We start from the raw sequence: 17,311 nt of genomic DNA on the forward strand, positions 1-17,311 counted from the left end.
TATAATAGTTAAGTTATCATGTGGAACCAATTAAAAAAATGTAGGGACTAATTGACAAAACTGCATTTTATTAAAACAAAGAAATTGAAATTCAATATTAAGACTAGAAATAAAACAGTTCGTTCTACTAGTTAAACTTATGTTTATTGCATTAATTAATCATAAGCCCCAATGCCACATTCTCATTACATGTCTGTCGAAAATGTAGTTTTATAACACCCTTTTACTTTTCTTGATGTGCATAAAATAATGCGAAAACTGAATACGTTCCTCTAACGACCTGTAAAAGAGATACCAACACAATAATATAAACACTCATTATAAAATGCTAGAAACATTTCTAAATGATAATAATATTATTCATAAAGCAGACATGCGTTTTAAAATATATTCCCAAAAACGTGAATTTAAAATAAGAGCACAGTTCATTTACTGAGCATATTTTCCATAGCTGCATAAAGTAATTTTTTTTAAATCATTTATATTAAAATTGTTTGACTTAATTTGTTTGGTATCTTAATATGTTTGGTATCTTTGTATCAAAATACGGAGAAATTGGTTCGGATTGACATGCTCTAGGTTTATTTTTCCAACGAACCTCAATCAGCAATATTTCTTACCAATAGGCAAACAATTAAAAGAATTAATGTTTGCCCAATAAAATATTTTTGGATGAATTAATATTTGTATTGTCCCCACTAACGATGCGCTCTCAATTCATTTCGGCTTCATAAAAGAATAAAAATAATTTGAGCTGAGAAGCAACACACAAATAAAAATTCAATAAAGGTTTCTTTGGGTTCAGAATTATGAGACATGGCAATCAAAGCGTGCTTTGTTTTCAAATAAAATAGAATCCCAGGTCTACGGGAATACTTAAAACTTAATATTTAAAAGTTGTTCTTCAAATGTGCATACTCACCAAAAGAAACGTCGCATACGTTAGTTCTAGCATTTTAAAAGCTTTCATTATCGGAGGACGCTGTGCTTGAACACATGCGATCGAGACAATCTTGCGGAGATGACAACCTCGCGGCAAGTGTGCGGGAAAGAGATGCCAGCCACAATAGAAAATTGAGTCTGATAGCAACGACGCCTACAAAATTAAAATAAATATTTCTTATTTGCATATAATTTATTTAAATTTTAAAATAAATCCATCATTTATAATGATATAATATTAGATAGATAAAGATAGATATCTTTCTTACCTGATACGTTATCTCTCCTGCATTACATAGGAAAAGACCGAGCAACAAAAATAAAGCAGCGACAAAGAAAATTATCTTGAGACTTGCAACAAATGTTAAATCTTCTGAAACCTACACAGAAATGATTATGTATTTTCATTATTATTTATTAATTTACAAAACACTTTTTAAAAACCTTACCGCAATTTGAAGCAAAAGTGACACAGCAGATCCTGAGCTCTGGCATAGCTGGCATGCCATTACATTACCAAAGGCTTTAACAATTTCCTTTCCTAACCTGTTTAAAAAAAGTAATGACTAACCAAGTAAATTAACACAAACTGTTCTATAAATTGCGACACTTTGAATACCTCAAAAGTTCCTTATGCATAATAATGCCTTCTATAAGTCCATTTCTCAACTTTTCCGCCGCCATCTCAGAATTGCCCATTTCACAGATCCTTTCTACCTCATCTCGTAAGTCTTCAAAATAATGTCTCAATGTAATAAACTTGTACTTATACATTATCAGATTAGCCATTGTAAAGCCGTCTACAGTTATTATCATGCTCATCAACATCACGAATAGGGTAATAGTAGTTAATATTCTGATTATGTTTGCCATCACTGAGTTATCGGTAAATGTTGGATAATATGTGACGACAGTGACAAAGTGGGATCCTAAAATTAAAAAATAATAACTACTACAATTATTATTATCGTTACGCCAGTACCTACTAGGTAGTGTTATTTCGCTTTATGAATCAAGAGATGCACTAGAATTGTTTTCATTTCAAACACAGCACAAAATTTCGAAATGTTCCTGCAGAATTTTTTCTGAAATAACCCGAATTCACAATGTATGTGATTTTGACCGCAGTAGCAATCTGCAATAAGACGATTGATGCAACGAAACACTAGTTGGATTTTGAATGTAGAATCAAAACTAACAATAACAAAAAAGGAAAAAAACATTTCAAAAAAGGATAGGAATAGGAGGTTCTCAATTTGCTATTACTTCTTATTTTTTCTTTTACTTGAATAGAACGGTACCTTCTACGAATACCAGATATAAATATTTAAAACATAAATATAAATATTATAGGACATTATTACACAAATCGATCTAGTCCCACAGTAAGCTCAATTAAGGCTTGTGTTGTGGGAACTAGGCGACGATAAATATAATATGTATTTAAAAAATAGATATATAGATAATAACACCCAGACCCAAGAACAAATAATTGAGTTCATCACACAAATATTTGCCCTGACCGGGGATCGAACCCGGGACCGTCGGCTCAGTAGGCAGTTACTTTACCACTGCGCCAACCGCGTCGTCAAACTATATAACTTATATAACTAGATAATTTTATATCAATAAAAACTTGGATTGAAAGGCTTACCTTCGTATACTTTTCGTAATCCTTCAAACACAAAACAAGCAGCCGAGCCATATACCGTACCAGTATACGCTATAATGTTTATCTTCATTATTCTGTATTTTTCTGCCATAAGAGAATCTTTCTCGTGTAACTCACATACTCGTATCATGTCGTACATCAACTTCTTTATCAAATTTTTATTAAGTAATACAGAGAAAATTTTTATCATCACAATTGCGTGACTAACAGAAAATGTTATTGAATCACTTTTTTCATCTTCCGGAAAGTCGCCAACTAAAGCCGCCATTATCTCTAATGCCGTCATAGAACCATATGCTAGGAATAACATTAGAGTAAACAGTCTATAGTAAATAACGGAATCATCTCCTATTTCCCCATTCTCATACCAAAAATTCCCAGAACCCACGAGGAATATTTTCCTACAAAATGTTTTAAGTATATAATAATTCTTCATGGTAGGTACGTGTGAATAGACTTCTTTCAAATAACAAAATGGTGTCTGGCAGTAATTATTATTAGAAATTTGTTTTAAAAGTCAATTTAGTTGTTAGAAGTTAAGTAAGTTAGTGTAAAGTTTGCTCTAATAGATTTTTAAATACAATTCAGCATTGTATTAAGTTATAATATCGAGTTGGCTCTATTTAAAAAATGTTTTATTATATTTTCTTACCATAAAAATATTTTATAGTATTTTCTAGTGTTTGAGTTTATGCGAGTATATTGTACATTTAGAAACTTTATGATTTTAACGGATTTTAAACTTGACGGAGCGGAGAGGAATTTCAGTCTCCCTGTGATCACGCTCGCTGCAAAGTAAGCGAAAAGTCGGGATAATAATGTAATGAATAAATCGCGTTTAAAATCCGTTAAAATCTTTAATTTCTAAAAGCATTATCTACTATTCATTATGTACACGAAATAGCGCACTAAAAGGTTGCTATTTTAAGAAGTAATGATTTATTCAATTATTCTCGTATTTAAATTATCTGACTATATACCTTCACTTAACCCTAATGGATTATAATATAAACAGTCAAGTTTTTTATTTTATATATTTATTAAATTTTAGTATACTTGCCCAAATTGTATGAATTAATATAATAAACAAATCTAAATATCCAATAAAGCTACGAATGAATTATCCGTAGCACCAAAGTAGAGTACCTACACCTTTAAAGGTTTTTACCTTTATATATTTATCCCTAAATATATGAGTCGTTTAAAACTTTTCTAATTTGTGAAATAGCTCGTAATGATATCAAGCTGTGAAACTACAGCGTGAATAACTGAATGTTTTATTAGCGGCACCGGCTACGGTAAAACACACTAGTTTAGCAAATAGTACTTTTATCAAGTTAAATTACTTTTGGCCCCCTCGAAAGAGGAAACTTTTGTACCTATCGCTCACTGTTGCGGCAGCTGTTCTAATTATTTATCACTGTTTTGATAACTCAATCTCACTGAATAATAAATGTACTAATTGTATAATATAGTACTTACACTTCACAACAAACAACGAATTTTATTAAAACGAAGCTCAGAAATTTACCGAACAAGAATATAGTTATTAGTTCAGGACTTAATTATTAGTTATACCTACATTTTACCATAATAGAGATTTTTCTTCATTATTAGCTTGTTATAGCAATAAAGCAATTTCGTATACTTAAGACAAAAAAAATTTTTCATATTCTCACTGTAGGTAGTATAATAAATTTTTAAATTAAGCATCTGGAATTTCGAGTATCACAATTTATGAAATCTCAGTTTACTCATAATCTAAAGAAGTAGCATATAATATTTCTCGTTGTAAATATTCGATATTACAATTTGTCTCATTTCAGGACCGCACGGAGCTCGCTGGCCGCGGGCCAACCTTCCCCCGGTAGCGGAGCCAACTCGCAATGCTCTCTAAACAATTTTTGTGAGAGGATTCCAATTAAGCGCCCCCTTCAATATATATTATTATAACTTTGATCTCAGTGTAATTAGAGTGCTATGGTAAAGTTTACGTTAAACTTATAAATTTAATCTTAAATTATATTTATTTTCCTTAAATCAGTTGGATAGAAAAATATTTACTATATTTTTTAATAGGACTGTTTAAACTTTACTTTGAGTTTAATTGTACTGAGATCTCAATATTTGTGGTACAATTAGTTAGGCATTTTTTGTTTCTTTGTTTTATTTTTGTAGCTCTTTGCCTTTCGTTGGTAGAGTAGGACTAGTCTTTTTATATCTGATTCCTATAAACAGGCTTAATTAGATATCACTGCTACCATGTTTAATGCAATGCTAATTAAAACTGATATTTCTTATCTATTCCAGAAAGACATACAATCGCAATAAATTTTGGCAACATGCAATCACATCTTTTCATCTTTTTTTAATACAATAGAAACCTATTTCATTTAAATATAACGTAAAACTATTCAAGCACATATTTAGACTAATTCGAGTCTTCAACAAATTCAATAAACAAAAAAGACGAGAAAATTTTACGTAGTAATTGGATAAGAGATAGGTATTCCATTTCCTACAAATCTGTAAACATGATAATAACAATGTTGCCAATTATTACCTGGATAAATATTTGTTTATATGAAAACACCGTTTGGGAAAAATCTTCTTATCTCCAAAAGACTTTTGCACTGAATAACCATGGTCAAGGTCTTCAAGTATATTATATATTATATATGGGCTAAAAATATTATAGTCTAAAAAGTAGGTACATACTTGCATACGTTTACAAACTAATTTTTGGCAGCTAAATTCAAAATTTGCTTCTGATAAAAATACACAGACAGCAATATCCGAGGATTCTTAGAATTTTTATTATGTTTGGTCTACTCTCCTGACAGTTACTAATTAAGGTTATTTTTTTTTTTATCTTGATACAGAGAGATACAAACAAACTCGTAAGTTGGTTGCATTTCACATTTTTTATATTTATATTTCATAGAGACTTCCTCACCATGCAAAGTAAGTTATAACATTTTAAATGTTTTATCAAAGTTGCTGGTCGGTGTCAACCAAATTGTATGAATAAGAAATTCATTTTACATATAATAAATAGATTTAAGTTGTTTGTTACTATAGGATTCGTCGTTACCAATATTGTATTATATATTTATTCAAGCTTATATAACAGCCTTCTTTTCTAAAATACATTTTTTTTTACATTCTTCAATCTATTCATATTTAAACAGAACTTACTTAATTCCATAAAGGGTTAGTAACAACAAAACTCCATACCTACTCTTGACATTATTAATCTATCAACCATCTCGAAGTTTTGTCAGTTATTTATCATTCACCGCGTTTCAACCTCACAGAGGATTTGGAAGCAGACACTCGATATCGGAGCGAACTAATAAGACTTTGTGTTGCCTTTGAAACTTACTTAAACTGAAACTTAGCTGTAGTTCTAATAGTGACTATTCAATTATTGTAACTGCTCTGTATTTAATGCTCGTCTCAGTTATTTTAATTAGATTTCCATTCAGTTTCATTCTCAATTGCATTTTGCATAATTTTATTAAAGTATAACGACTTTGTTCAAAATAGGTATAGGAAATTCAAAAATAACGTGAATTAAAAAGACCACATCAAAATCAAGATAAACTCGCTTCTGGATATTGCATTTCCATAACGAAAAATTATGCAATGCTCTACGGGAATATTTAAATTTAAATAGTGCTGTATTCTATTTTAGACAAACTGTGTTCTGCCGCTCGACAGCCCACGACGGCATGGCACATGTGACAAATTTTCGCTTCTCTCTGGTACCAGGCAGCTGGCGGGTTGAAAATTCAAAATCCTTTTAGTGCATTTGCGCTGCACATTACATTATGATTGATGAATTATAACGAAAGGCGTGAAAAGAAAACGTAAACATTGTGGTCGAATTGTTTTAATATTTAATTTTATACTGGTGGATTAATTATTATTATTTTCAGTTACAAATTGATCCATTTCTGTACTAATGTTAATCGAATTGCAACCTGAAATGAAGCTAATGCTTCATGCAATAGCTTCATTTCAGCTTGCAATTCGATGAAGAGATGATGCCAGATTATTTGTTGTGATTGCAATTCTAACAATACATAGTGTACAAATAAAAGATTTATTTATCAATAGAACTTCAAAAAAGTACTCAAATAGACAGCTCATAAGAATATATAACTATTCCTATTTGCATTCACAAATAAAGTTTAATAGAATCAGAAGATAAATCTTCAGGATAAAATGTGTAGTTGAAAATCCATTGCGACTGATAAGAAATACCTTAGCACAGGGAATATCAACGACGCGACGCAGCATGTAAGAGACCACTATACGAAATTGTGTATTTATTTGATTTCTCTCATGTCTAGAAACTTATATTATTTATATAAATTTATTTTTCTCAACGTCAATAATTCCGAATAGATCGCGATTGTTGACTTAGAACTTTTGGCGAAAAGATCTACGGGAGTAATTCATTTTATATACGCGGTAGGATTTATTGAAGCTTACCATTTGTGATTTTTGCATTAAAAATGCATTTAAAATGGTAAGTGCCCTTTCGATATTTTCTGTAAATGCACTCAAAGTAATAAAATTTCAATGTGAATATATGTATTTCTACGTAGCAAGCTTTACTGAGAAAATGTGCCAGGCTTTATTATTTTCTTATACGTCTATCAAACTTTACGATAATTTATCATGACACTTGTAATACAAAAATTGTACCTACTTACAGGTATCTATATATATAAAACTCAAAGGTGACTGATATAGTGATCTATCAACGCACAGCCCAAACCGCTGGACGTATCGGGCTGAAATTTAGCATGCAGGTAGATGTCATAACGTAGGCGTCCCCTAAGAAAGGATTTCCCGAAATTCTTGCGGGAACGGGAAAAACGGGGATGCACGAACAACGTCGTGGGCGGAAGCTAGTATAATATAAAATCCAAATATACTTGTTGTTTATATTACATTTTTTAAACTTCATAACTGCTGCACCCAGAAAATATTCTACAGTACTCCAAAAGTGATAATGCGCATAGAAATCTTTGTCACAGTTCGGTAACTGTCATATTCCCGGAACGTCCGAAGACGATATGTATATAGAGTTGTTAAATGCATTTTCTTCATGCATAATTTAGTAAAATTTGTTTAGTCAAATGAAATACATTTTGGAAATACGACAATTAGCGAAGATTTGCATGCGCATTATTAATTTTGGAGTACTGTACTATGTTTTCACTATATTGACTGGTAAAGTAAACTCACAACTCATACAAGATAGGAAACGAAATTATTCAAATACACGACTTGAACTTCGCTCCATAAAAATTTTAACACGTGTTTAAAATTTATGAATAATATATTTTCGTCATTTATTTTTTACATACTCCTTGTATTGAAACATGACTGGTCATAAAACATAATAGCCTCGCACGTAGGTTAATTTATACACTTTGCTCTATCGAGTCTATGTAAGACAGAGAATACATAATACATTTTGTGGATAAAAGGTCCTGCCCAACAATTAGCACCACATCACTCAATGTCCAACCAGGTTAAGTGCCGCCAAAGATGGCTCGAGAAGGCATATATTATTTACATTCTGAAGTTGGTGTGTGACATGGATTAGGTACCTACATCCATGTTAATAATGAACAAAGGATGAAATTAGGAACAATCATTTAAACATGTGTTAATTTTTTTTAATGAGACTATTTCTAAAACTATATTTTTCACAATTGTAATTTTTATAGACGAAAAAAAATGTTTTTCTGTCGTCTTCTTAATAATTTTTAAGTTAGATGAAGAAGCTTTCATTTTAAATTATGTTGTAAAATATTTTACGGTAACAAATTTAAAATGTAGTCGGTATTATTTTGCGCAGTCTATCTTCCAAATTGAAATTAAATTGCTTCAATTATAAATTGAATATTAATTATTATCCATACAAGTATGATAAATAAATTGTTAATTGTTACAGAATTTTTAAATTTATAATAAAAATTATAGCATTTAATTAGTTAATACATTTCTATCAAATTTAACTTAAATGGCATAAATTGTGTTAACAACTAATAACAATTGTAATCATCGAGTTCCCAAGCCTTCGTACGCAATTAAACTGGCTCTAAATTTATTACGGTGCCTCGTTCATTTCAACTGCGTCACTCACAGAAGTAATTTTCGATGTTCTCATTGTAAATTTCAACATTCATAGCCCACACGCGGAGACTCGAATCCAATTCACGTTCAGTTTACTTTAGAGCGTCAAATATCCGCTCTCGCTGCGTTCTATCTACCTAGTCAATAGTTGCCTAATTTGTATGCATCTCTAGATAGATATAGAATGAAAACGTATGATAGTAAAAAGTTTCATTTTACATTTGCATTTTCAAATTATGCTTTACTTACTTTTAATATCTTTTGTATGTTGCCTTCTTAATAACTACTTTCATTTCTAAATTAAAATTTTGCTCTTAAAATAAATATAATATAATATTGGTAAAATTTTATGATACCAAATTGTATTGTATGACCAAAGACGGAGTTAAAAAGCTTATCTATTTCTATTCCAAAGTAACAACCTTGGAAAAGGTACTTCAAACCAGACGTGAATCCAAAAATGCAAAGTCGAGAAAGTTGTGTGGTGATCGTGGAGCTAACACAGACTTCAGAATTCAGATTTACTTAAGAAAAAGGCAATTGAAATATATCTTAAATACTTGTTACAGAGAAAATGATAATGAAATAGAGCTCGACTTGTACTACTTTTACTATAAGCTACAAAACACCTAGGTTCCTCAAAAATAATGAGGTTATAGCTTACAGCTTCTTTTACACTGAATAAACTCTTAACATCATTTAATTTGGAAACGAACAAATTAATACAAAGCTCGGTCCAAAAGTCAGATTCAAATATTCATTATTTTCAAAGATCTAGTTAGGCGGAGTCGCGAGCAATTAGTATGACTCTCGAAAGCCCGCAAAGTAGACAGACATTAATTTATGAGTGGCGAGAATAAGAAAAATGCTACGAACTACTTTAATTTTCTTTCTGAGGTACGCAAATGAGAGGTTATATTTTAACGTTTGTTCATGGTAATTATGTATTGTTTTATTCATTTCGGTATAAATAAATAAAATAAAAATATACGTTTACATTAATATTACCTCTATTCTATTGAAAACTGATGCGTGGAAAGACTTTATATCACGTTAGTAGATAATATAAACTTTTTAAGCCGAATTTTTTTTCACTAATATTGCCGTGCTAGATTTTAACAGGACTAATACTGTCGTTTCTGTTAAAATTTATTAAGGTAATTTAATAGGCAGGTAGGTTTTACTCGAAATCCCAGCTACGAAACTCTATTTTCGTTTCGGAACTTGAACATGGAATTATCTACATCTATTAAAACAAAAATATACACTGCACTGCAATAAATACAATACGATAAATGTGGGGAATAAAAAGCTATCAAAACATATGTTTTATAAACGTAGCACCCTTATTGGTACTAAGATAAAAAGAAACACTGTAAGTGTGTAGTAGCAGTCATTAGGGGCAGTAACGAACATATAACCAGTATTTTGCATACAAATGAGAAGCTTGTCAGCACTCGGTCCTAGTACGACCACACGTTCCAGGTGCCAGCTAATGAGACTTATTTTAAACTTCACGTCGACTCTACGATAGGCAATAAACGTACAAATTTTACTGTAACAGATCTGTTTTTAAGATTTGTAGAAGTTCAGTTCACTACATTGCTTAATTATGGAGTCTATACATGAGCTTCTATTTTGAAAAGCGTTAAATAAGTGATAACATGTCTCTTTATATTTGTCATACGCGAGATAAACAATATAAAGAGGCCGTATCTCACGATCGTACAATTGTTATTTTTGATTTTATACAATAGTACAAAGTAATTGAAAATAGTGTTTCATCATGATACGTTCAAGCGAAGACAGGTGAAAATTGTTAAAATGTAATGTAGTATTTAAACCCGCAGCATTAACTTGCATATTTTTAATCTTAAGCTGGCTATAATATTATTAGATTCTTTATAAAAATAACGCAAATATTGTAAATTAGCAGAATCAAGAATACCTACGCAGATAACGTAAATAGAACTTTATAGTACAATTATCTTCAATGCATAATTATCTATTTTTAGCAACAAAGACACCGAATGAACTGAAATATCATATAAATTATTATTGGTATTCAGTCTAGGATCTCATAACATATACCTATGCTGAAATTCTAACAATATTATCACAGCGGGAATGTCTCGTTTATTAAGTTACTTTACATTGCTTCGTTAAAATTAAATAAAAAAACTTATTTTATATTAAGAAAAAGAACAGGAACAATTTCAGGTTGTGAAATGAGCTATTATGTTATCAATGAAATATCAGTCTGTCAACCTGTTGCCTCTTTCACAACTAAACCAACCACATCACTGATTTGAATGATTTTTAATAAAATTAATTTATTGTAACACTTTTGCCGTTAATATTTTTTTATAATATATCGTTTATTTCTTATCCTTTCATAGACATAGACATGGACATATTCAATATAGTTTTGTTCACAAGTAAAAAGTATAAGTGGCACCCATTTTAATTCAGTTTATAGTCAAAATAACAATTCAATTCTCCAACGCGCAGTTGACATCAATTTCATCTAAACATATTTTCACATGTAACCACAATTTGAAATGGTCTAAGATTTTATTTTCGTCTCATACTAGAAAATGATTACAGCTAATAATGTAGATAGTAATCCCGACGAACTCGTCACTCACAAGAGCAGCCCTCCCTCGTATATATCTTCGAATAGGATCTAATGTAAACGTCGAAACCGTCCTCTTTATCGGTAACACGAATAATGCACGCCATCTGTCTTCTCTCGTTATACTTCATTCTCGCGATTCATATTATTCTTCATTTATCACCATCATTAAGTAAAAGTGGGTAAGCGAGATGGATATGACATAATATGAGGTTAGGCTTTTTACACTATCATTGATTAGGTTGAAGTGTTTCAGCATTTCGAGGAAAAGCCTGTAAATTGTTTTATACTCGTGCTACTTTTACAAAACCTTTTTGATATACACTGAATTTTAAATCAGCCGCTATTTAATATGCATTACAGGACATGCCTACATTAACCGCATGTACCAATTTATAAAGTATCAACTATGAACCTTACTTAACGATCGCTAAAAGCCAATTAAATGGTATTAGAACGTCAAACGCGTGTAATTTTTATGATGAATGGCTCGCAACGCTATAATCAGTACGTCGAGGCTATTTTAAATTCATCTTACTTAACCGAGGCGGGAAAATGAAGTGGAGTATTGAAGTCGTTCTAAATGGTCAGCGGTAACAACGACCCTGTATCCGTTTATGCGAAGTACGAACGTGCACAAAGTTACAAACGATATGCGCTTACCGTAGCCACCGTAGCGCTACGCTAAAGTTGTAACCTATTTCTTTGAATAACTTTTGTAACGGCGTTGGATTGCATTCCTATATTTTGAATATATTTTAACAATTTCTATAGCGTACTTAAATACATTTTGTCCGAAGTTTAAATCATGCTTTAAATTTCAGTATTGTACTACTAAATATGTATATTTACTATCGACAATATCTAATAATTTCTATCTTCTCATGTTCCGATACGAGTTCTTCGTAATACGTTATTGACATTTCAAGGTAAGCATATAAAGAATGAATATCGACAACCCACGAATAAATGGGGCATAATGAAAATATATTATAGGGCCCGCCCTCGTAAACGACTGCGGTTCAGTCGAATGTTATTCAAATAAACATTACCATGAGCGACATCGTCACGGATACCAAAAATCATAAAATTTATAACTGTGTGCCCGCACATACTCCTTTATGGCTATTCTATTTGTAAAACAGTAAAATCTGTAATCTTAACAAAGCATTAACTCTTATATTTTCTACACAACATTACCATATGAACAATACCATATCTATACTTTATCTTACAACGAAGCTATCAATGGCAAAAAGACCCTATAAGTTAGCGGGCAATATTTTTAAACGACAAACACTAATTTTATTTGATTGCATGACAGGAGCTGACCAGTGAACTAATGTAACGTGAATAATTGATAAAGTGCGTAGGCGTCCACGGTGATCCATCAGCCGCAGCCTAGGCCCAGCGATTAATAATGATAACGCACCTACTAGCTAAATCTAATTAATTAATTTGTTCACGCACGCAACAGCGATCGGAATAACGTGATAGATATTGAATCATTTCTATTGAATGTCTCGCTAATATTGGATTAATACAGTAATACACGTCGTAAATGATCTCGTATAGTTCTATGATAGTGATACATTAGGGTGAATAAAGTAAAATGAGCTGCGGTGTCGGAGTGTATGTGTAATAAATAATAGTTAATGTTCCTTTAAAAAATATATTGTTTGCAATGTTGAAATTTAATTTTTCCCTGATCAAACCGTGTTAGATCAGTGTCGATATCCTACGGTATGATGACGGCCATTATGAAAATTCGTTGAATTCGCGGCCTCACCCCTTTAGCAAACGTGACTAGAAAGTGAGACACGCGCGTGAACGGCATAATCTTTGATAAGATAGGTATCTACACTCGAGAAAAATGAAATCCACATTATTTTGGAACTATTTTATAGCTCACTTAAATCATGTTTTTTATAAACTACACCTAGGAATATAGTTATACTACGTAGTACCTACATACGTCATGTATTCACTATTTTAATCAATAGCAAATACTATAATGATAATGTTGATAAAATTATAACTTAAAATTATTTTTAATATGAATGTTTAAGTTTGGCTGTTCTCTTTTAATTGTTTTTTTATTGGATAGTGCTTACTTTTCAACATATGTCCGATAAAAAATAAATATATTTATATCTGAGATATTTCTAATTATTAGAATTAAAAGTTAACGTATAAGTTTATTCTATGGAAATAATTTGATTCAACTTAATATTAGAAATAATTAATTTAAACAACACTTGCCTTACGTATTTCAATTCAGTTATTACACCAAATTAATTAAATAGAAGTCGTGCCTTTCGATAGCTAGGATTATAATTTCCTTTCACAGGACATCGTTTTGATTTAATTCATTCATTTAATTATAGATTTAGGGAGTACAGTGCACAGAACATAATATTATGTCTCCCCAGCCTCCCCTGAGTATATTTTATAGTATATTATAAGTACCTACTCAGGAGAGTCTACAGTGTCTTTAAAAGAAATACATTTAACAAAAATCAGTATTTTTAATTGACATTTAACAATTGATCCCGCACAGCGTCTACCTACTTATAGTTCTTTTTCAATTATTCGTTCTTTGTTCTACCGTTTATTGCAATATGTTTGTATAGTTGTAGCAGTACTCGCAAACTAATAATGCGCTGTGATGCGCATAGAAAAATTCGTGACTGTTCGACAACTGTCATATTTCCCGAGCCTCCGAAGACGATATGTATATAGAGTGGTTAAATGTATTTTCTTCATGCATAGTTTATTAGAAATATGATTTTCTGGTAAAAGAGATAAGTAACGAAATTTGTTTCGATAATTCAATGCAAGTTAATAGCGAGGATAAGCCACACGATTGCGAATATATATTTGTTAAAACTATTAAAGTGTGTTACTGAAGCTGGCGTACCTAATGATGGATGTATGGAAGGTTAAAAAAGACAAAGTTTATATTAAAAAATGATTTTCAAACACTGGTTTACATTTAAATTGTGAAATCTAATCATTCAAATCTCAGTCCAAAGGATTTACAGAATCAGGGATTATCTCTATTTCTGATACCGTAGAATGATCAGAACTTTCATTATGCTCTTGTTAATTTTCACATTCCCCACTGCTATCTGCTACCTGTGTAAATAATCATTTTATCGGAAAATTCAACTTTGAAACAAAACTAAGAAGGGTATGAAACAGCAGCTCTATAGAGTTCCATATAAAGACGACCTGTAGGTACCTGTTTTATCACACGTACCTACGTGTGATAAAACAGGTACAGCTCGAGACATTTACACGGATGTCTTTCGCAATGTAAACTTTCTACATGTCGTATTGTATCAATACAACCAACTGTAATCCGGACCGCGCCGCTTCAACTTTTCCAATTCCGTCCGACCATTTCTCAGGGTTGCCACACTAATCCTCGGTTGTCCCAACTTTCATAACAGAAATATTCAAAAATGTTTTGAAAGTCGCCCGTCAACGACTACAATGGAACTAGGACAGCCGCAGTCTGGTAATATCTGAAGATTTTATGTCGCCTTGCGCGTATTTTGTTAGCGACGATCTTGCGACGATGTACAAAAGTCAAAACAAATACCTACGAAATTAAATCATTCTAACGAATATTTTTTACCACTTTAGATACAAAAACATTTAAATTTCCAGATTATTTTAGATTTCATGTAACAAACTCAATTTAATATTTCATTCGTTTACCAAATTAAACGAGGTCAGATTTCGGATCCGCCCTAGACAATATAAACATTATTTGGGCTAACAATCATTTAAATACATTTCTAGTATCGAGTATATTATTATGAAGCATTAATCATATTTAGGCGTCATCATATAAATAGCCTGTTTATGAGTTATAGTGACATTAAACATACGCGTTAATGAGCCATACAACACAATTACTATTGTTATCGCGTCACGGGATTTGTATGTAAATAAATAATTAACTCCGCCACAATGTGTGTTCCACGCCAAAATAGTCGTGTACGTTAATTATATACTATTACAATGAACAGGTTGCACCGCTTTATCAACATTATTGCCAATGTATCAAACACAGAACTATGTGGTATCAAACACGATTATAATGTTAATCAAACAGCTGAGGAACGAGTAAGTGTAGGTGTATAACACGATATTATATCAAAGTCTTGTACAGCAAACAGACATACAAACAAATGTAGAGCTCTAGTTAGAGCAATTGTGTTAAATTAGTCCATTACATAACATAAAGTATTATTGTGTCAATTATTAAAAAGATAAATTTTCAATATAACTCGTAGCATTAGTGAAACAATGTTCAAAAATGTTTTCTTCTTGATAAAGGTGATGATTTAAGACCAGATTGTTATCATCGTCGAGTAACCCAGCAACTTTATAGGGGTGCGTGGTTTATGGTGTCGAGTGTATTGTGGGTTGTGTGCTTTTAAAGGGTTCTGCCAAAATAAATAGTAATAATATTTTCCTAAAGAGATTTGATTTGTATTTTGTTCCCAAATAATCGCGCTCTTTAAATTATTATTAGTCAAAAGCAATCTTATCATTATGTTGTCCATCAGAAAACTAATTACGATCCTTCTATTATAAAAGATAAACATAGAACGAACGCAAACTAATTTAATAACTAAATAAACGCTTTTCTTTCTGCGAAACGAAAAACTAATATTAACAATGAATAATGCTAAGCAATATTAGAACATCTCATACAACATTCAGCTAAACATAAGTCGAACAACAAGCCGTAGTGTAACTACACTGATTTACTAGCGCCCAACGAGGTATGAAAAGAGCTATGCAAATATTTGTCCGAATAACGTGGCTCAACTCAAAGTCGCCCACTATGCCTACTCAGTTTGTACGAAAGATTGTGTAGTCAGCAGGTTTGTATTTTTAGATTTTATCACAATACAAAGGTTAATAATTTATGCAATTACAATATTGAAATATTTAAAAAAAGCAATTGTATTTATGAACTCTAAGTAGGTGTAACTTTTCAACTATGTAAGATTATAACGTAATCTTTCTTATTTCTAATATGTGAAATTACAATGGATACTGCGACATATTGTGAGTTTCGGGTAAATAATATCAATATGAGTAGATATTTTTACTCGAACTCCAAGTCCGAATAACGACAGCAAACAGAGAAAGTTCTATCGAAATCGTATTAAACTACCTATGCGTCGTACCATATTTCAAGTAAAACAGAAAAGGGGGATTCAACCTGAATATGTGCTCAAGGTGTCGGTATTCAGTGAAGCGAACTTAAAGGAGCGAACTTCGCGAATTCGCCCCCGGGGCCGATCCAACTTCTCTGTTGCAATAAATAAGGATTTTAGCGACAAATTACCACCCAAAGCGGTTCACCCTTTCTAGGAAAGTTTAGAACTACTTAAAATGGGATACGCAGTCGTAATCGTTTGGCACCAATACAGACGGCGAGTTTTGAGTGTTTTTTGGGAAACTTTTGTAAGTGGTTTCGATTTTATATATAAAAAAGCTCTATGTCCTATCATTAAATTAGACAAACTTCTCGTTCAGGCTGTTTTTCTACGTGTTCTAATAAATTTTCTGATTCTAAATAAATTACTCAATCCGGCTTTCTTGTCCCAAACCCTCATATATGCCTATTCAGCGAATTTAGATTGGTATAAATTTAGAAGCTTAAATAGGTTCAAACGATAATACATTCATGATCAGATTAACGCATGTACCTACCTACCTTAATATAATATATTATGTAAATCAATCAACTTGGTAATAGATATCTGTTGTCTGGTATTAAATCATGTAAACGAGTAGAAGCGAAATTAATTATATATTCCAGTGAAGAGTTACATAATCCTAGCTGCATTCAAATCATGTCGTTATAAATACTT

At 31.5% G+C, this 17,311-nt stretch overlaps 1 protein-coding gene across 1 annotated transcript; it reads right to left on the reverse strand.

Moving 5' to 3' along the window:
* Nucleotides 1–223: 223 nt before the first annotated feature.
* LOC123698564 lies at nt 224–3,050 on the reverse strand. The gene is made up of 6 exons (XM_045645242.1): nt 2,597–3,050; nt 1,562–1,871; nt 1,392–1,488; nt 1,212–1,322; nt 923–1,096; nt 224–280 (listed from the first exon to the last, which is right to left on the reverse strand). Exons 1-6 carry the CDS (start codon nt 3,048–3,050, stop codon nt 224–226), a joined length of 1,203 nt encoding a protein of 400 aa, XP_045501198.1.
* Between the last annotated feature and the right edge of the window lie 14,261 nt (nt 3,051–17,311).

The sequence above is a fragment of the Colias croceus genome, chromosome 16 (genome assembly GCF_905220415.1).
Source record: "Colias croceus chromosome 16, ilColCroc2.1".
NCBI classification, from domain to species: Eukaryota; Metazoa; Arthropoda; class Insecta; order Lepidoptera; family Pieridae; genus Colias; species Colias croceus.